General features: G+C 43.6%; 1 protein-coding gene across 1 annotated transcript in view; it reads left to right on the top strand.

Moving 5' to 3' along the window:
- MAPKAP1 (MAPK associated protein 1) overlaps nt 1–22,656 on the top strand; it is a 433,900-nt gene that overhangs the window by 153,270 nt on the left and 257,974 nt on the right. Inside the window, exon 5 of the mRNA XM_082263170.1 lies at nt 9,004–9,176. Coding sequence (XP_082119296.1) covers nt 9,004–9,176 — 173 coding nt within the window. The remainder of the gene's footprint in view (nt 1–9,003; nt 9,177–22,656) is intronic.

Consider the following 22,656-nt stretch of genomic DNA (forward strand, 5'->3'; position numbering starts at 1 on the left):
GAAGAGATTAGAAATGTGCAGGCAAGCAGCAGTGGCGTGTGTGTGTGTATGTATATGTGTATGTGTACACATATATATATATATATATATGTGTGTGTCTGTCCCAGGAAGTGAACAGTCAGCAGCTTCAGCTGCCCACAGTTAAAATGGCTGCAGTCAGATTTAGTGGAGGGAGATTTCTGCAGCATATTTGCCAAGTACAGAATCACCGTATGTATTAAAAAAAAATTGCAAAGTGGTTTGAGGGAAACTTCAGAATGGCAAAGATGTTTTTATTACAACTGATGTGAGCAGACTGCAGTTCCTCTTTAATAACCCAAGTATGGGCCACTCACATTTCCAAAGTTAAAAACAAGCACAACATGGAGGTCAGGGATGCCAGGCTGGATGTTTCTGGTGGAAAGACGCCAGATGTCCCGCTGATCGTGGACCAGGAGGTGGAAGGGAGCCATTCTGGTGGCCCAAAAAGCAGACCACCCCGACTAGAAGAAGAGTAAGGCGGAATAATGCCTGTAAGTAATAATAATGGGTTTAGTTACAGTAATTGTAGCATTGCATCTTGGTCTGTGGTGATGTCATGCCACCTATGCTGCTCTCCACACTTCATTCCATGGGCCACCAGGGAGGCACGTGATTATGTGCAGCCGAGCCGCCCTGCCGCAGTAAATCTGAGTGGGGCGGTCGACAATTGGTTAAATGTGGTATCAAGGTTAACTATGGATTTATAAAGGTGACCTTAGTCTCAGATAAAGTTTTCCGATATCCTTGTCCATATCGTCTTTGGGAAGATTTTCAGACTCATTGTTAGAGTATACAAACCCAACACTCCCTATCCTGATATGTGCCTGCTGTACTATGTACATATATGAAAAAGTATCCTCTTCTCTTTGTATTGTTTCCTTTGTGTGAAATCCCTGGTGTCAGTCTATCTGCTTTCCTATTAAAAATTGACCACACTAAGCAGGAGAGCACAGCATGCTCTCCTCCAATGATCAGTCTTGTCCGGACCCCCCCCCCCCCCCCTCACAGCCATTTACTGGGAAGCTCAGTGTACTGAGGCTTTTCCTCCCCCTAGCTCTTCCTATTACATTTATAATGTATAAAATATGAATGTATCATTTTTTTTATATCTGTACACAAATGTTTGGCCATTCATTTCTATTTTAACCGAATGCTGATGCCTATCTTACATGTGTGCCGGCAAAGTGGCCTCCCCGCGCTGGATCACGTACTTAGTACATGATCTATGCGCACACCAGATTGGCTGTGCTTTGATTCATCACAGCATAAGGCGATCAGTGGGTGTTGGCCAATGATTGGCTGCCAGCACCTGCTGATCTGCTCAGTAATTCACAGTACAGAGATCTGTGATTCTAAACAATATAGAGCTCTGTTCATGGACAGGGGATCTTGCTGCCCCCCCCCCCTGCAGGGAAAAAAAACCCAACATGATCCTTAGTAAAAGCAGTACATATCACACACATTACACATAGCTACGCACACATTTAACCCTTTGATCGCTCTAGATGTTAACCCCTTCCTACCCATTGTCATTAGTACAGTGACAGTGCCTATTAGCACTGAACATTGAATTAATGTCACTGGTGATGTCAGTGGTATATAGTCAGTTCACCCCAGTGTCAGATTGACGCTGCACTTTCGCAGTCCCATTATAAGTCATTGATCACCATTAGTAGTATAAAAAAAAAGAATAAAAAATTCCAGTACATATTCCATAGTTTGTGGATGCTATAACTGTCAGATGAACCAATCGATATGCACTTCTTTTTTTTAACCATAATTTTTGAAGACCTTTTTTGTTGTATTCTTTTTTTTTTGGATATGTTTTATAGCAGAAAGTAAAAAATATTGTTTTTTTTTTTTTTCAAAATCGTCGGTCTTTTTTCTTTTTATATCGCAAAAGATAAAAAAAAACAAAAAAAAAACAGTGCTGTCCAAATACAACCAAAAGAAAGCACTACTCGTGTGAACAAAAATGATCTAGATTTTGTTTATGTACAGTGTTTCATGACCACGCAATTGCCAGTTGAAGCAGCGCTGTGCTGAATAGCAAAAAAACGGCCTCTTCATAAGGGGTAAAATCTTCCAGAGGGCCACTGGGTAAACTGAATGTGCCGTTTTACAAGGTGATCATTTTCAATCCATTTAAACGTGGAATCAAGGTTGGCTATGGTTTTATAAAGGGGTGATCTGAGTCTCTGATATAGTTTTCTAATATTATTGTCCATATCATCTTCTGGAAGATCTTCGGACTTATTGTTAATGCTGTAAAAGGAAGCACAAAATTCCTTGTATGTGTTTGATGATTTTGGACTCGTGCCTTTTTTAGGAGTGTTTTTTTTTTTTTTTTTTTTTTTCCAAATGATGGTATAAGGCTGGGGACAAAAGGTGGCCACATTTGTCTCCACAGTCATAGTATGATTTATGGAGTAATGCTTTTTATGGGCTATGTCTCGTTTAGTTATGTGTTGAAACAGATTAGCTATTTGAGACATTCTCTTTTTCTTTAGTGTGGCTCCATGTGCTATGAATATTCCCCATAAAACACATTTTAGTGCCTTCTATTGCACTGTTTCATTACCCTTATGATCTTGTACAAAGTTGCAGATGGCTTTCTTAATCTCTTCAGCACATAGTGAACAATCTGCGTTCTATCTCCAAATTTTACCAATACGTGAAATTGTACCTGGGAGCAGGCTACTAAATATGAGGGCGTGGACCGTTAAAATAGTATCGGAATGTGAATGAGAAAGATATACCGGTACCTGCCCAGAGTTATTTCCTTCTTTCTGATTGTGCAGGATATATGCTATAAAGATTCATTCCGTTTGAGCTGTATTGGGACTATGAATCTGTGACCTGTGTCTTTTTCCAGAAGGTATGCTGATTGCTTGAAAATCTGTTTCTTGAAATGGGGCCCCCTAATGCTTTCTTTTTGAAGGTGATATCATATTTAGGACTCTTGTTTGGGTTGTGGTGGCCTTTGACATTGACTATGCAATCTGTAATCACTGTAATGACTTCAGGCCAGAGACGGATCCTCCAGCAAAGGATGGCGAAGCCTGGGGGATGAGGGAGGGAAAGAAGGATTAGAAGCGGAGGGATATAGATCGAGAAAGATGTCCAAGAAGTTGCCACTTCGGAGTACCAAAGGGGTGAAAGAAAAGTTCTAGTCCTAACCTAATGCAGTGCTCTGCCTAGTCACACTTCTATGTGCATCCTAAATAGAGAATCTTGAAAGCTTGGGTGATGGGTATTCTCCACAGCTCATTTTTGATAGCTTAGAATGCAATTAGCCCAAACATAAATAACATTTTATCTAAATAAAGTAATGGCTTTCTTTTGTTCACCTTCCCTACCTGCTTCCCTATGCTTTCTTTTGTTCACCTTCCCTACCTGCTTCCCTGTGCTTTCTTTTGTTCACCTTCCCTACCTGCTTTCCTATGTTGGTCCACCATATTAGATTTGGTGGCTTGGCCTCGTATGTACTAAGTAGCATCCAATGTCTGCAACCAAGGTTTCATGCCTGCTTTCTTGCTGAAAGCTGGGCAGGGATTTTGCTTTTTTTTTTTTTTTTTTATATAGAAATACATGAATGGCTGCAGGAGTGGTGGTGTTGGCTGAGCAATGTACTGGTAGTGGAACACAGAAGTAGATTGCATCTTTCTTTGCCATTTATGAACTACACCCTCCTTTACTTTTTTTTTTTAAGCTGCAATAATGTGGGCTGATTTAGTGTAAAACCAAGGGTCAATTGTCTGAAATTGATTTATTTTGCTTGATTTAATGTTAATGTTCAATCATTCACCCTTTTTATCACTATTCCTACAGCCACCAGATGTGAAATTCTAGTGCCTGCATTCACCCTTCTATGGTGTTTCATTATTTTTACTTTATTAACAATACTGTAGAAGGGTTTTTGGGGTGAACTTTCTTTACATGTATTAAAAACACTACTATGGATGCTCAGATGTGCTGCGTTTTTAAGGTTCCATGCTCAATTGACTTCAATAGGCCCCACTGTGCTAGTAAAAATTTAGGGCACTTTTTTTAATAGTGTGCCACAAAGCAGCACCTATGTGAAAACCTGGTTTATGAAAGCATTCGTTCTTCATTTCTCTGCATTATGCCTGAACATGCTACGTGTGGAAACAAGCCCATGGAGTACTGTTTGGCATCTCCTGTATTAGCAGATTTTGACATACATGAGATTAAAATGTAACATATGAAGGGGGTTAATTGCTTTTTTTTTTAAGTGTTTTTTTTGCCTAACCGATCACCTTATTTTAGTATTATAAAACATTTTTTTAGCTGTAGGTCCTAGTAGCAGTGACCATTCGCTCAATTGCAAATAGCCAGGACCTGCATGATGCAACACGTGCTCCCCTTTATTATGGAGTAAAGAGTACAATCACTGATTATTATTATTATTGTTCTACAGGATTTATATAACGCCAACAGTTTGCACAGCACTTTACAACATGAGGGCAGACGGTACAGGTCAATACAGGGGGAATCAGAGGAACCTGCTCCTTAGAGCTTACAATCTAAAATGGAGGGTCAAGTGATACAAAGGGTAAGAACAGTGGGAGTGTCAAGTGATACAAAGGGTAATAACAGTGGGAGGGTCAAGTGATACAAAGGGTAATAACAGTGGGAGGGTCAGGTGATACAAAGGGTAATAACAGTGGGAGGGTCAAGTGATACAAAGGGTAATAACAGTGGGAGGGTCAAGTGATACAAAAGGTAATCACAGTGGGAGGGTCAAGTGATACAAAGGGTAATAACAGTGGGAGGGTCAGGTGATACAAAGGGTAATAGTTGGAGGGTCAGGTGATACAAAGGGCAATAATAGTGGGAGGGTCAAGTGATACAAAGGGTAATAACAGTGGGAGGGTCAGGTGATACAAAGGGTAATAACAGTGGGAGGGTCAAGTGATACAAAGGGTAATAGTGGGAGGGTCAAGTGATACAAAGGGTAATAACAGTGGGAGGGTCAGGTGATACAAAGGGTAATAACAGTGGGGTATGAGCTGATGGAGAAAATAAAAGTACAGTTAGGTGGGGGTAGGATAGCCTTTTTTGAGGAATAGGATTTTCAGAGATCACCTTAAAGTGGACAAAGTAGGAGATATTTGGACAGATTGGGGTAAGGTATTCCATATGATGGGAGAGGTTGGGGAGAAGTCCTAGCTATTCCTAATGTGAATACCTCCTAAACTGTGCACTTTTAATAAATATTCATTGCACCTGCAAGTAAGCCTGATTGCAAGTTTACCTGTAGCTACAAGTTTAAATACAGAGTTTACTACCGCTTTAACTTTCTATTACTTCCAGGTTTCTATCTCTACTTTACCTTTGAATGGCTTATATGAAATATAAATGCACACATGAATGATTCTTAAATGGCTAATTTTCAATGTACTGCTAATCCAGCATTGTTTGGTGCAAGTTGCATTGCTCTGTCAATTCGTCGATTTGCTAGTACTGCTTCTCAGAAAGAGTTAAAAAAAATAAACTCGGCCTTGTTTGGCCATGTAGATAAGCAACAAATCAATTTTTATGTGGCTGTTTTCCTTTGGTTTAATGTCCAGATCCCTAATGAACCCGCTTACTCCCGATGCAAGTTTATTTACAAGCCTGTAAAAGAGAAGGGAAAAAAAGCGACTTGCACTTTATTTCACAGCGTGATATCATCTCGGGCGTAAATAACAGCACGGAACAAAGGCATAGAGTACAAGCCACAAAGTGGGTTGCATTGGATGGCGATACTTGTATGAGCAAATAAAGCCGCCACAACTAAACAGGAACAATATAGAGCTGGGCAGAGTTCTCAAATAGGCAGCGATTTGGATTTTAACACAGTCCTTGCTCTGCCTATGTAGAGTGCAGTTTTTTTTTGCTGATTTTATAGTGTTCTCCTCAGGGTGCAGTACTTTATGCTTAGGAGCAAGGGGGCTTGTCACTCTAGCCTTACATCACTGGGTTCCTGGTTTTATTTTTCCCCAGGGACACTGTCTGTATTGGAATTAGGTGTTCTCCCTGCCTAGGCAAATATGATCAGAAAATCATTTTTGTGAGGTGTTGTCCTTGCAGCCAGTTTTTGCTCTGCGTTTCCATTTGCTTCCACCAGGTGGCAGCACACAAAATCTTTTTGGAAATTCTTATTCACCCAGCTAGATGAAATCCTAGAATTATAGGTTCCTGCAATAGTTCGGGACTTAAAACTAACAGCGCAAGCTCTGTATTTGTGAGTAATTTGTGCATGATACTTATCAGTCAGCCTCAGCAGTCACCAGTTAGTAAATTACTTCTTAAAATTAGATGGCAAAATTATATTGGTATTAAAGGAGAACTTTACTCTCTCAATTAACATGAACTATTTAACCATATGCTGCTAGCCTGTAAATAAATACATAAAATAGATGGAAAGGTATATTATATTTATGGTTTGTTTTGTTTTTCTTTTACATTTTTTCAGTTGCTTCCTGGTTTCAGGCCTAAGCAAAAATTGTGTTATACATCCCAGGGGTCTGCGTGGGCATTTTGTTTTCTTTTATCTGAAGGAGAGAAGGAGGGGCTTTCCCAGCTAGGCACACCCTCCTTTCTAAGTGTAAATGAATCAGCGCTGCTCTTTAAGCCAATAGACTCTCAATCTACTACTAAGTATAATGGATGAAGATAAATCAGTGACTCAATGTGTTGTGTTGCCTCATGAGTTTATGTGTAATCTCCATTACTGTGTTGTGTGAGGAGGAGTGATGTATAAATCTCCTATAGTAATTGTACATAGATGGATGTAAATATTTATTTTTCAAGATATTGAGTGTTGATGTCAAACACATAGATGAATATTAGTGTAGACTTTTAAGTCTGACCAGCAATAGTAATTTGATTAATAAATCCGTTGGAAGTGCATGCCTGAGCGACCAGGGGGCACCTGCTATTCACACTTAAACACATACTAATAGCATCACCCTGTGATTAAATTCCTGTGAGCCAGACATCCTGGGGTCAATGCCATGGGGTGAATAGGCTATGTCATATCCGCCCTTAAATTCAGTTTCCATTTCAAAGAACTCTCATTAAGATATGCAATGAAGATGGACTATCAGTTGAAGGGTTGGACAATGTGCTCCGGAGATGAACCTTGCTTATCTTAATTTTCAATTTCAGAGCAAACCAACAGGTATAATTAAATTCTCCCTCCAACAGAGATGAGGGGTTAGCAAGGGGCTGAATTATGCTAAGCTAGGCGAGGAGGAAGTTGTCCAATCCTGAACGAGATACACCCAGAGGGAGGAACAGGGCAGGATAGCTGAACCAGATCTATATTCGTGTAGGAAAAGGGAGAGGAACTTCCTCTTGCATTGCAGACCAGGATAAAACACTCAAGGGAAGGGTAACTATGGACTTTTAAGGTATACATTGCTTGTCCTCTTTGTCTCGGTAGTGCTGTGTTTGTATATGAGTATCATACTCTATATTTGTTCAGTTAAACTAGGAATATTTTCCATTTTTGTATGTACTATAGATAGATTGTTGTAAATTAATTTAGGCTTTCAGGCTATATACCAATAAAACTAATATTGGTGTTTTGAAGCTTTCACTCATAGTCAAAGACCTCTCATTTAACCAAAATATTGTCTGAGGTAAAATAAATCTCATATCTTCTGGGTAACAGTTGTCACCCTAAAATATATTAATCTAACATGCATATAGTAGTGCTTGTAATGTGTAATTCAAGTAAATATAAAGTGCTTATAACAATACTTGTGCTATATCTTAAATAGTATGAATAAGTGGTATTGCCTGTGATGTATAATCCAATCAATATGAAGTGCAAACAATATCTGTGCTCTATATATATATATATATATATATATATATATATATATATATATATATATATATATATATATATAAACAGCAGTGAGCTCTGAAAAGTAGGTTTACACATACATCTCATAAATAAATAAATTCAGTGAACATATATATAAAATGACAAGTGCTAATTTGAATCATCCATTAACTCCTCCTCCTTCTATGGTCCTTTAGTAATACAGTTCATAAATGCATATAGTGACCGGTGTCCACTGTGCAAGTATGTCACACTCGTGATCTCTCACTGTGTCCAGTGCTGCAAACTGTGCTCTCCTCTCTCCTCCCTACTTACCAGAGGCAGGTAGGGTATGGGCCATTCAGATCTCCACTGGGGTAAAACTTGTACTTCCTACAGGGATGGGGGTCACTCCAGCGTCTCCTCCTAAGCTCTGGGGCTATCTCCTCCTCACCCCCTCATACCAGCCACCATATAAAAAGAGCATGCTTCCATAGTGTAGTATATTATAAGAAGCTTTTATTAAGTAAAAGTACAAAATAAATACACTCACAAACTTTTCCAGTTGTAAAAGTAGTATTTCCTGGTGTGGTGGAACGCCATAACCAGCCTGCATTACAACCACCGGAAACAGATGGCATATTTTTTTCTTTTATCTGAAGGAGAGGAAGATTGGCTTTCCCAGCTATGTACACCCTCCTGTCTGCATACATGAGCTAAGGGCAGATGGATTCCAGGAAGTAGATGCTGCATGATTCGTCTGCCCTTACTCAAGATGGCCCCCAGCTAGAAATGTTAGGACCATCTTGAGTAAGAGCAGACCATTCATGTAGCATTTACTTCCTGGAATCCTGAAATGTTAAAGTGATTTCTCCAAAAAAATATAAATAAAGCATGGAGACATGGATGGATGAGCGAGTTTGCTTTGAATAATAAAATTAAATAACATGTTCAGTTTGTGGTGTTCAGATACAGTTAGGTTCTGCTTTAGATTCTATTAAATAGCACAAGCAACAATCAGAGACATTATAACTCACACAGCATATTTATTACTGAGAGTTCAGTTTCATTTAACATTCTGCAATACTTCCAGTGCTATTTCTTCCCTGATGTGACATTGTGGTTTTTTTTTTTTTCAACAGGGCCATGTGGGTACGACTGCCACCAAGAAAATTGATGTTTATCTCTCAATGCAAACCAGCCAGGACAAGCTTTTACCTATGACTGTAGTCACGATTGCCAATGCCAAGGTTCATGATCTCATCGGACTTATCTGCTGGCAGTATACAACAGAAGGACGGGAACCAAAACTAAAGTAACCAAATATTTTATTAGTCAAACAAGAGAATCCCCCATTGTGCTTGAGACTTTGAGGGCAGGCAAGACACCAAAATAAAACAAATTATATGAATGTATTTTGGCATATTAAAGCATTAATCAATTAGAAACTCTCAACATGATGCTAGACATGAACTTATGTGCAAATAGATAATATAAAAACAAACGGTTCATATTACAAACATCCTATTGTTATTGAACACAGTGCAGGTATGCTCGCTCCATAGCATCTGACGCGTTTCAGGTCCATAACCTTTCCTCAGGAGTATATAGCGAAGAGAAGCATATGTTCATATGTTCTGTTAATGAGAGAGTAACATTGTAATAAATATCACTGTATATATCACATATTCAGGAGCTCGCATGTTCATAACCACATGGTACCTACCAATCGGAGGGGAGAGTGGATTCTAACAGTGTGATATAGTGCAGAGGGTAAGGTGTTGTCCCCACCTGGGCAGGATAGGATGACAGGAGGGGCTGGCATTCTGACCCCTAGTATTTCCACAAAGGTCCCTCCAAAAAATTGGGTTCTGCTGGTATGCGTGTAAATGCTATTCAAAAGGCAATAGAAAAAGTAGATGGATAAAAATAACATTTCTCTTTCGTTCATTGAAGGACACAGCTCCTGATCTTGATAACCATTGGGTTATACTGCCCCCTACAGGAATCGGACACTAGGCAGAAAAATAATAATTTTGCTGTAGCCTATGTGTCTATGCACAGCGGCCATGTTTGTGTAGTCCGGCGGCCATTTTGCGGTGGTTTGCCCTTGAAAATAGTGGCAGCCATGACAGTGGAGCGCTGTGGGTGGCGATTTCGGTTGTGGGATCCCCTCCTTATCCCCTGGTGCAGACTATCCTGGTGGTTGCAGGTGCCTGTTTCTGCTGGGTGATGAGTCTGGTGGGGTTCTCTCCCTCTCTGCTTAGGATCCCTTTGTGCCTGGTGATCGGGTGGTGCTGCCAGTGCGGTGGGGGTTGTCCCTTTGCAGTGTTTTACACTTTTTGTGGGGTCCCCCTGGTGACTTATGGAGTCTTTGGAGCACATCTCCCCACCTGACCCCCTTTCTGAGGCTGCATGGGCCCCCCGGGTCCCAACCATCCATTGATGCACTGATGGCTGTCCTGGAGTTCTTTGTGTCCTGGGTGGAGGTGGTTTTCGGGTGATGGGCTAGCAAAAAGCGCCCCCTGCCTTCCCCTGCCTCATTACATCCTGAATCTGATTCGGCCGCTGCGGACATGGGTCACCCTGCTGGGTCTGGGACCACACGCCCAGAATCCTCAGATAGTGAGGATGATTCCTCCACATCTGCGTCCGCACCCTGAGGGGTCCCTAAGCAATTTACTAGGTGTTACCCCTATGAGGAGTCCCTTCTTAAGAAGTGGACTGTGCCACCGGTGGTAGCCGGTGGACTGTGCCACCGACCCTCCAGTTTCCAGATTGAACAAGGCAACCATGATTCCGGTTGAAGAGTCCCCGGCCTTTCAGGATTCGGCTGACAGGAAGGTGGAGGCTACGGCCTGAAATATGTACACTCTGGCTGGTTCGGCACTGAGGCTGGTATTCACCATTGCCCTGGTGTTGCAAACTCTGACCGAGTGATCCTATTTTTTCTGTATTCTTGGGCTCCAGTTGTTTCATCTTTCTTTCAGCCCTTAGGTAATAATTCTGTATTTTTGCTTTATTTTGAACGTTTTTGCCTGTATGTGCAATGTACTGTGTTAAAGTCTTAGATGATATAGATCGTTAATGTGATTGTAAACCTTTACATAAACCCAGTGAAGTGACAAGCTTCAGGTGATAAACCTGAAAAGATAAAACGAATCCTCCTGCGTACGTTTTACCTGTGCAAACAAATGGCCATTGCCCCCACCTATAACTGGCCTTTGCAGCAAGGAGCACAGGGAAGGGCGACACATGTAAAAAAAAAAAACACCCTGCTCAACTTACCAACCAACCTGCAACCAACCGAATTATCCTGTCTAACAGTTTGCATTAAAAATAGGGGTTGCGTTTGCACTCATTTGAAAATACATGCATAAGCTGCAGAGCCACTTCATGGCACCCCAGTATTATCTGCAGTCCTAATTCTATATATTCGTGAAAGCCTCAGTAGGCTGTATTTTACAGTGTGACAGGGTGAATTATACTGATGAGAGACCAATGCCGTCAGGGAATACCTTTTTCCATGAAGGGGTATGTTTTGTCAGCAACAAAGTTTAGGTAGGTGGTACGTGTCAAGTAACATCCACATGAAGAGCAAGACCCAAGGCTTCCCAGCAGAACATTGCCCAATGGATAAAATTCTTGAACTCGGAGCCAGTCCCTTCACCACTGGACGTCTCAACTCCGGGGGGGCTTCTGACACACAGTGAGACAGTGCCACATCTGTGACTTACATAAACCATCAGAGACACCAGAGGTCAGGCAACCGAGAAGGAAGCGGAATTGATTTGACCTGGGCAGAGCTGTCAGTGTCTTGATCTGAGAGCAGTGCCTTCATCTGAAGGTATTTCAGGACCTGTCAAAGGTGGGGGATACTGGATGTGGGGTTTTTGGAATTTCAAATCAACCACAAACTAGAAAGGTTTATCACTAGTTAAGGGATTTGGGGTCTTCAGGCTTTTGCAGTAGATGCTCTGGTGATTCCATGCTATCAAATTCACCTGATCTATGATTTCCCTCCACTAAAGCTGCCTCCATGACTGCTCGTGGATTTAATTGAAAGGCATTCTGGTGGTTCTTGTGGCCCTGAACTGGCCCAGGAGGGCTTGGTATTGGATGTTCTCCAGCTTCTAGTGGACTACCTATTGACTTTTCAGGATCGCCCAGGCCTTTTGTCTCAAGGCCTAGTCTTTCATCCGTCTACTTGGTTGCTGGCTTTGATACCTGGCTGTAGTCCTGAGCGACTGAGGCATATAGATTTAGTTATCCCAACTGTTCTCCATGCTAGAAAGCTGACTTCTCTGAAATTTTTCAATCATGCATTAGATTTGCATTTGGCCTTGAGTACCCTCAAGGGACATACTTCAGCCTTTGTTATCCTCTTTCTGCATCTTTTGCCCTCTCACTTCCTGGTGAAGGCCTATGTACAAGGAGTCACTCGTATAACTTCTCCTAGATGTTCTCTGGTGATGCTGTAAGATCTATATCTGATACTGTCGACTATTCAAAACCTCCCATCGGATTTATCAGGGATCTTCCCTTAGTTGAGCTTAGTCTTAAGGTTGTTTTTCCTTGTCACTATCACTTCCACTACTAGGTAAGTATCAGAGCTAGCGGCATTATCTTGTAAGGAGCCCTTCCTGGCGTTGCACAAGGATAAGGTTATCCTGAGACTCCAGACTTCTTTTCTGCCCAAAGTGGTATCCTTTTTCATGTTCACTAGAAAGCCATCCTACCATCTTTCTGTCCAGCTCCTAAGCATCTAATAGAGGCCTTTCTTAACTGTTCAAAGGTGGTTGGTGCTGTACATGTTTGTTAGCTACAGCTTTCTTTTAGATGGATTATTTTTGTTCTCCCTGAAGGCTCTCGTAGAGGGCATCCTGCTTCTTGTCCACCATCTCTTGATGTTCAAGTCTGATTACTACAGTGCAAGGTTCCTCCCTTTCCTGTTAAGGTGCCCTCACAAGATTTTTGCTGGGTTTTCGTGGGCTTTTCAGCATTAAAATGGTTGCAAACCACAGATATGAAATATGAACAAAGCATATATCCCTCTATATTGTGTACCTGTCTCAATTAAAAGCACTACATGTCATTTCTGTCTGCTGCTTCGTTCCTCTGCTATCAGCATGAATCACTTTTTACTATTTTTCCTAACACCAAGAGAAAAATGATGACAGGGGAGGGATCTCCAGCTAATTGACAGCCTCAGCTCTGTTCTTGTGTGCTGTGTGAAGGGGCGTGTGTCCCTTCCCTCCAATCATCTCTAAGAGCTTTACTTACTGAGCCCTGCGGAGTGTAACTTCAGCTCTCCTCCCCCTTTTTTCCAAACTCGCAGACATGCTTATAAGCTCAGCACTTTGAATTGATGTAGAGAAGCGAGTGCTGCAGATAGACTGGTACAACCTATGTAGGAGGATTTGTTTCATCTCTCTGTATCCCCTGAGGATAGTCCCTTCCCTGGGTACATGTAAGGGTCTACAACCACTTTAAGCATCTGTTTCACAGATGTGGAAGACTGCCGCCTGGTCCTCTGTTTACTAGTTTTCCAAATTTTACTAGGTGTTACCATTTGGATGTTTAAGCTTCTGCTGATGCTGGTTTTGGCTATCAAGTGCATCAAGGGGCTGTCTAGTTAGTCTTCTATTCCTTGATTATGTATTTATTTATTTGTGGGCCTGTTGGCATTTGTTTGCTCTGTTAGTCATCCCTCATTTTTATGTATTGCTTTTGGACATCCCAGTTGTTTACAACTGTGCCTGTGTCCTATATTCAAAAAAATATGATTTTTGATTTATCTGTAAAATCCTTTTCTTGGAGTACAGTACAGGATATAGGACCCTTGCTTCTTCTTCCGTTAACCCTTAAACGATTGCTAAAAAACAGAATTGCTGTAAAGTGGGAGGACTTTCATAGGGTTTCTAACCGTTCTGTTTACCAGTGTTTTTATTGATTGTATGGATAAGTCAAAAATCCTTTTATGCTGGAGCAGTGTTATGATAAAAAGAGCTAAACAAATCCCTGTCCTTGTTGTACAAATAAAAAGTGGTTTTCAAGTAGTCTTATACTAGTCGGTTATGAGTATGAGAGAGTGATCACCAATTCATGTTGATCAGCATAATTTCACAGCAGATAGGGTTCCAGTTTTCTTGTGAAACAAGCCTAGAAGGGAAGAAAATCCAATAAAAATGTATTATTTTTCATGTTCATAACTAAGCAGGGTACTGAAATGCAAAGTAAAAGCTGTCCCATGGTGGAACATTTTAACGTTGACAATGACTCCGTAGTGCTGACTGCGTGAGAAGGGAATGCCCATTAATTAGTCCACCCAGGTCACCAAAGAATTTGAGAAAATTGATACTGACAAATATATCGGTTTTAATTCCACGTTCGCAATCCATTCTTTAGAAATGTACAGCCCCCGTTAATATTAATGTGTCATTATTACTTGCCGGATCTAATAATAAATATCTCTTAAGCATGACAAGTTAGTATAGATCAGCCAGAAGGGGCAAACGCACCCAGCCGCCTCAGAAGCAAAAGGTTTTGGGAATTAATTGAGGGAATTTCAAATCAGGTTGCAAGCAAAATAACTCAGTGCCACATTCAATCAATAGCCAGAGTAAATCAGCTACTTTTAATTCCCGAAAATGATCCATATAGATCAAGCAAGCAATTAAACAATTAGCATGCACTTTGAGATTAATTAATTTCCACATCAATCATGCAGTTAAAACTTGGAATTCTAAAAGGGGGAGATGGGAGGCTGCTGTGGGTAGAGGTCCCTGCCTATGTGCTGTGCATGCCACAACCATGAGTGATTACATTTGTGTTTGTTGTTGGTTTGGATTTGGACTACCTGGTGAAGAAAAGATTTAATTCAAACTAAGTTCTCATTATTGCATATTTAGGCGTGCAAGACTGCTGGAATTTGTAAGATTCTGATAATTCTGTAGAGATTTAACGTCAATTCTTTTGGTATATCATTGTTGAAATTTAATGAGGCTAATTCATGCAACACAGAATTTCTGCCTATTGTTTCTTGTTGGAGTTTATACTTTGTATAAACATTATTGGGCACAGGATAAAGTTTTCTGGAACCATTGGGTCATACTGCAACCTTCAGGAGAATTAGACTCTAGCAAAGCAAAACTGTGAAGACAGCCCAGACGGCACTACCACTCTCAGCGTGCCTTAAATCTTTTCTGGTGTTCTTAGAAAAACAGACATCTTCTCTCTGTTCTGAGGGAGGCAAATGTTTTTCAAGACAAATTTTTCTTCTATCAATGTTTTTCATTTGCAGTGGAGCTACTGGGGCTTCTGTTTGCAGCTTTCAGATTGGCCAGTTCTTGACTTGCCTTGGGGAACCATACCCGGATCCCACTAGGAAGGAGATACTGGACTGGCCTGTCATGTCACCCTGTGGGCACTGGATCCTGCATTTGACACTCACATAGGCACATGGTGCAGTGTGTTGAGTTAGCTACCCTACAGGTCCAAGGCAGAGGTTACAGAGTTACAAGGTTTGTTACATAGGTTGAAAAAAGACACAAGTCCATCTAGCTCAATCAATAAAACAAGAAAACACAACCATACAATCCAATATACACAATCCTATACCCACAGTTGATCCAGAGGAAGGCGAAAAACCCCAGCAAAGCATGATTCAACTTGCTACAGCAGGGGAAAAAAATCCCCTCCTGATTCCCCGAGTGGTCTGGTGATACTGGGTCTCTGAATTCCCCTGGGAGCTATGCCAGCCAGATGGCGTAAATTTGGCTGTATAAGGCTTTTTAACACCCTGCCTATCTGCTGGGGTGGGGGGGGGGGGGGTTACCATCGCAGGAGAGTGGCAGGAGAGAATCTCTTACTGTTTAAAGTTTGTGCCATTCTTTTGTTTCCTTGGCTCTTGTCCAAGCTTTTCATTGAGCCTGAATTAGAGTCCTTCTAAATCTGACTCCCAGCACCTGGGGGTGCCATTATGGGACACATGCACAGACCCGGCTTAACCTCTCTTGCCTTCTCCATCATCTGCACCAGCAATTCCTTGGCATATGTATTTTTGCCTCCCCTGCTGTCGGCAGTGACAATCACAGGTTTTATCCCCACCTGTTTTTTTGGGTTGGCCCACTCTTGTGTGTTGGTAGGGAAATTTTCTACTACCGTGTCACAAGTAATAGTTCACCTCCTTTGGCCTTGTAAAAGTCCTCACTCCGCAAGGGCCACCTCTTCCTCATAGTCAGTCTCTGGTCTTTCTCTAGCAGCAGCTGCTGTTTCTCATTCAAATATGGAAGATGAAGATGATGATTTGTCAAGTTCTGAGAACTCTGCACATGAGGAAGGTCCAAATGCTGACATATCTCCATAGCTTAAAGGCACTAAGTCTTTTTTGATGCAGTACATCTGTGCCCTGACTTAGAGCTGTCTGCATTGACCTTTCCACAGTTCAGTTGTCTGGGCTCTTAAAAAAAATGCTTTAGTCTACTAAAACCTTTCCTGTACCCCTTGCCATTACAGCTTGTTTTGTACTGGGATTGACCTCAACTTTAGAAAGTCTTCCTCCTTACAAGCATTTTGTATCCTATTGAAGAGAGTTTTCTAAAATAATGGGGTGTCCCCGTTTGTGGACTCAGCCGTGTCCTCTCTCAGCAAGACCTTAACTGTCCCTTTTGAGGATATCTCGGTGTTCAGGGACTCCATGGACAAACATTTGGAAGCCTTTTCTGATGCTTTGTTCACCATTGCAGGCCCTGTCATGCAACCTGCTATTGCGATCAGGTCCATCTTCGAAACCTTGTCCATCTGATCCAAGACCATTTTTTAGGATTCAAGTTTATTACTTGCATATCCTTCTGTCCTCCCAACATCTGGAGTGCCCACTGCTCTGCATTATTGTTTAGATGGGCTAGCGACATATAATCTGCCAAATTTCCAGAATGGGCCTTTTTTGGAATATGTGGAGGACGCTTATATGTTGGTCTGTGGAACTTCAGTGGAAGTAGCATCTTGAGGATGACTTTTACAGGGTAACTACTCTTTGATGAATCTCTAAACACCTTTATCAAGGAGATCATGGGGGAGAAGAGTAGCATTTTGCCACAGGAACAGAAGGCAAACTCTCTGGCTGTCAAAGCCCTTGCTCCTGAAAGTAAAAAGAGCTCTTATTTCTTCAGGGTTCAAGCCTGGAACCCAGTTCTGTTGTAAGCCCTGAATCCCAAAATCCATTGACTGATGGCAAGCCCTGCTTACAATGAGAGTTGCCCCAACTTGTAAAAGTGTGTGGATGTCTTTTGGCTTTTGCAGCCATCTGGTCCCAAAACATTTCAGACGTTTGGGTTCAGAACATTGTTCAAAGGGGTTGCAAACTAGATCTTTAGCCCATGCCTCTACTGCGCTTCATGTTGTAAAACTTGCCTGCACCTCTGCAAAGATTGACGGAGCTTCATACTGCTCTGGAGCTGCTCCTCTCCCAAGGGGGGTCACAGCTGTGTTGCCAGAGGGAGAGAGGTTGTAGGGTTTCTCCTCCAACTCGTTCACTGAAAAGAGGCATCTGCCTTATCTTGGATCTAAAGATTGTCCACAGATTTTTTAGGGTTTAAAATTCCAGATGGAATCAACCAGCTCAGTCATTTATTCTCTCCATCTAGCCTCTGAGGATATTAAAGGCAAAAACTTTTTTCCCATGTCTTTGTAGCTGATCTCCTACCTTTACCGACTATACCATCCATCTTCCTAGCTCTGTAATAGCCTGATGATTTTGAAGTAAAACTGTTACTGCCCTGTGATTTCCTGTTTGTAAGACCGTTGGCTGCTATTCCTCGTGTACTCCCAGCCACCGGTCTTGGTACAGCTCATTTGTAGTTCTCTCCAGCAAGCAGGGACTTGTACTTCTTTCCCTACTTGCTGTGGTGGGTGGAGGGGTCTTATAGACCCCTGGTCTGTACACCCCAATGGAGGTGATGTGCTCCTCCCTCCTCCTCTGCTCCCTGCCAGCACACCAGTCACCGCCTCAACACCCCTTGCCGTCGGCCGCTTGCTGCCCTGCCCGTCTGTCAGTCATTCGTCAGTGCAGCAGGTATCATTAGGAGACGCCGGCCGGATGACTGAGCAGGGATCTTCCGCTGTGATAGATCTTGTATGTGAAATGCTGGTTGCTGTAAAGTCTTGCCTCCTGCACCAGCATTGGACTAGTGTGCTGTCTATCTCATAGCCAGTCCAGGAGGCGGGACTTTACAGCAACCGGCGTCTCACATACAAGATCTGTCACAGCAGAAGATCCCTGCTCTAGGAGACTGCGATTATGGGCACAGATGAGACTGCGCTTATGGGCACAGATGAGGCTGCGCTGATGGGCACAGATGAGGCTGCGCTGATGGGCACAGATGAGGCTGCGCTGATGGGCACAGATGAGGCTGCGCTGATGGGCACTAATGAGGCTGCACGGACGGGCACAGATGAGACTGCACGGACGGGCACAGATGAGACTGCACGGACGGGCACAGATGAGACTGCACGGACGGGCACAGATGAGACTGCACGGACGGGCACCGATGAGACTGCACTGATGGGCACAGATGAGACTGCACTGATATGCTGCACCGCTAAACTGTACTTATGGGCACTGAAAAGCTGCACTGACGGGCCCAGATGAGGCTGCGCTGACGGGCCCAGATGAGGCTGCGCTGACGGGCCCAGATGAGGCTGCGCTGACGGGCCCAGATGAGGCTGCGCTGATGGGCACTGATGAGCACTGATAAAATGCACTAGTGAGGCGGCACTGATATGTTGCACTGAAATGCTTCACTCATGGACACTGATAAGGCTGCACTGATGGACACTGATAAGGCTGCACTGAGGCGGCACTGATGAGACTGTACTTATGGGAACTGATATGGTGCACTAATAAGTACTGGACACCGTCCACTGTTTTATTGACACCGTCCACTGCCAAGTATCTGTAGGAGAGATTTCCACTAGTGATCGATCGATATCGTTTTTTCATTGCCGATACCGATATTTTGGCCATTGCATATCGGCATTGGCCTCTTAATTTCGTACAAAAAAATTATTTTTTATTTTATTACTTGACAGGTACTCTTGTGGAGGGATCTGGGGGTCTAAAAGACCCCAAACCCCTCCTCTGCACTTAAAAGCATTCAAAACGCCAAGTTTGGCTGTTTTGAATGCTGTCATTTTTTTGAATCTGGCGCAAGTACCCGAAAGTGATGTCATGACATCACTTCATTGCTTATATCTTTAATTTGTACATATGCGAGTGGCATATTCAATAACCTTTGTAAACAAAATTATGCTATGTGACATAATTTTACCCTCAAATGAGCAATATTTAGAATATCGGCCAGTTCCGAGGCCGATACAGATATATCGGCAAAAGTCTAGATCGGCCTTGCCGATCATCGGTCGATCCCTAGTTTCCACCATCCCTGCAAAGTTTGCAGTCATTTCATTCATTCATTTACGGACACAGCTCCTGATATTCATAACTATTGGCTTATACTGCCCCCTACAGGAGTAGGACACTAGGCAGAAAATAATTTTGGCTGCACGCATGGGCAGTCCCAGGGGGTATACTCCTGCTCTCTGCTATAGCCACTCAGTTTTTATTTTCTGCCTATTCAGGAGTAAGGACCTATTTCCTTGCTGGGATCCTTGGTCCTGGCAACATTTTTCAGATAGAAAATGTTTTCCTCCTGAATTTTTTTCCAGCAAGATCTACAATCAATTGCCTGGACTGGGCGACAGGCTGGATAATCTAGATCCAGTGGTCACCCCAGTCTTGCCAGCGAGCACGCTCAGACCTCCGCTTCACGTTAGGTCGGCGAGATATAGCCCCACTGGACGGGGGGGCTGGTCTGCCAGTTAAATGCGTCGTGAGGTCCCATATGACCAGGTCTTGGTCCGAGTTGCAGCGTTCCTCTTTGCCAACAGACCCCCATTTTGATGCAGAGGGGTTCTGTCTGGTTCCTGATATGGTGAGTTCCTGTCTCCCCTCTCCCGCTGGAGGGTTTTGGGGTGGACGCGAGCCCCTCCTTGGGACAGTTGGACCCCTGGGTTCCCCTCCTTCCCGCAGGCAACTCCCCTTGCCAAGTCCCTCATCCTTCCCCCCCCCCCCTCCACGCTGGGACTGTTTGGGTGGTCTGGCCACTTTCCTTGGATGGGGCAGGGCGCTAACTGGCGATGGGGACCGGGGGGTGCGGCTGCGGTGACCGAACATTCGACTGTGAGGGGGGGCTCCTGCCAGGGCCCCCCATCCTGCCTTGATCTGTCCTTGAGGCCTGATCTCCCTCCTGGGTCCCTGTAAGCCTCATGGTGCTGCCATTTTGTTGTAGCCTGTGTGGTTCTATACACGGCGACCATGTTTGTGTAGTCTGGCGGCCATTTTTTTGTTGTTTACCATTGGAAATAGCAGGGGCCATGACAGTGGAGCCCTGTAGGTGGCGATTTCGAGGGTGGTAGCCCCTCCTTATCCCCTGGTGGTACTCCTGGATCATTTTACTTCCTGATCACTGCACGTGTAGTGCATATTCTCCTGGTGGCTGCAGGTGCCTGTTTCTGTGGGTGGTGAGTCTTGTGGGGTTCTCTCCCTCTCTGCTAAGGATCACTTGGTGCTTTGTGTCTGGTGACCGGCTGGTGCTGCTAGCGCAGTGGGGGTTGTCCCTTAGCAGTGTTTTACACTTTTTGTAGGGTCCCCCTCGTGACTCATGGGGTCTTTGGAGCACATTTCCCCACCTGATCCCCTCTCTGAGACTTCGGGGCCCTCCGGGTCCCAACCATCCATCCATCCATGCACTGACGGCGGTCCTGGAATCCCTTGTAAAATGTAAGGAGCGTATAGGTTTGTGCAACTAGACCAGCCTAGGTCCCCTAGGTCCCCAAAATGTAGTAGAAAAACAAAAAGGAAAACGTCCCATGGGAATTTGAGTGGACAAGGCTAATCAAAGGGAAGGAGGAGTATGTAGGAATGGAGAAAATATAATAGGATAAAAAATATAAATTATTGAACAAAGTTAAAAATATATACATGGAACAAGTGGTACATCTAACAAAGTTTCGTTAAAAAACACACATAGCACAGTTTTGCTCAGGTCTGGCGCATAGTGTCAGTGTCAAGGTGGAACGACTAATTAATAATGCAACAATAGACATCCGGATATGTTTCAAAATCGAATAATGATTCCTTCCTCAGGGGAAATTCTGAGCACAGACCTGTTAGACCTATGAAATACAAATGTACATTACAATTAACATTATATCAAGGGTACAAACCAAAAAAGTATATAAAAGCTTAAATATTACAAAGACTATATGAGTTTACTGATGTAGAGTATAGAGGCCGCATGTCGAACTTACAGCCCGTGCGATTATGTCCACATATGGTTTCAGCAAGAAAAGAGATAAAATGAGGCTTGTGTTGGTCCCAGCAGTAACAGCCCACCTCTCAACAGAGAGGAGGATGGTCACCGGTGAAAAAATGTGTCCTGGGTGGAGGTGGCTTGCAGACGACAGGCTAGCAAAAAGCACCCCCTGCTTTCCCCCTGGGGCCTCATCTGTCTCATCAGATCCTGTATCTGATTCGGCCGTTGCGGAGCAGGATCACCCTGCTGGGTCTGCAACCTCACACCTGGAACCTCTAATAGTAAGGATGATTCCTCCACGCCTGTGACTGTGCACGAAAAGGCGCTGGTGGATGCACTGATTGTATCTGAGCTTGAGATCCTGAAGATGGAGGACACAGCTGAACCTGCGACGAATGAGCAGGTGCCCTTTGGCACTCACAAGCCATCCAAAGTGGCAAAGGTGTTTCCTTTCCCTGCCTATTTTGACAGAATTGTCGCTAAAGAGTGGGGATGACCAAAGCGTCCTTGTGGGGTCCCTAAGCGCTTTACTAGGCTTTACCCCTATGAGGAGTCTTTTCTTAAGAAGTGGACCGTGCCACCGGTGGTGGACCCTCCGGTTTCCAGATTGAACAAGGCAACCAGGATGCCGGTGGAAGAGTCCTCTGCCTTTAAGGATCCTGCTGATCAGAAGGCTGAGGCTGTGGCCTGCACTATGTACACCTTAGATGGTTCGGCGATGGAGCCGATATTCACCATTGCCCTGGTGTCGCAAACTCCCCTACGCTGTGAGCTGAAGGGAGAACTCCCTTCTGCCTTTGCTGAGCTGGCGGACCAGCTGGTCCAGGAGTTGCAGTTTATCTGTGATGCCTCCTTGGATGCGGCTCCCCTAATGTCTCGCCTCTCTGTTTTGGCGGTTTCATTCGGCGTGTCTTTTGCCTCGAATGCTGGTCTGCAGACCAAACTTCTAAAAAGGCCTGTACTTTCAAGGAGATCTTATGTTTGGAGCTACCCTGGATGACATCATTAAAGGTCTCACAGGGGGGAAAAAATACCTTTCTTCCGCAGGCTACTAAGGGCAAGGAACCCTGTTGTAGACGTGGACCTTCCCTCTCGGCTCATAAGAAGTTTTTTCGGCACCCTGGGTCCACTGACAAGGGCTCAAGGCCTTTCAGGGCTTCCTCTGGCAGATCCAAATGAACCTGGTCTGGCAAGCTGAGAGCGGGCTTCTCCAGACCTGCGGACATGGCTCCTTCAGCATGAAGGTGCGCCCTCACCAGTATCAGGGTTGGTGGGACGTCATCGCTGGTTTCCGAACCCGTTGACTTTCCTGGTGCAGGAAAAGTGGGTCCACAAATTTATTCGGTTCAGCTACAAGATCGAGTTTGACTCTTGTCCCCCGGCAAGGTTTTTTCCTGTCCACAGACCGGTTACAGTGTC

This window comes from Pelophylax lessonae (genome assembly GCF_965119305.1).
Source record: "Pelophylax lessonae genome assembly, chromosome: 7".
NCBI lineage: Eukaryota > Metazoa > Chordata > Amphibia > Anura > Ranidae > Pelophylax > Pelophylax lessonae.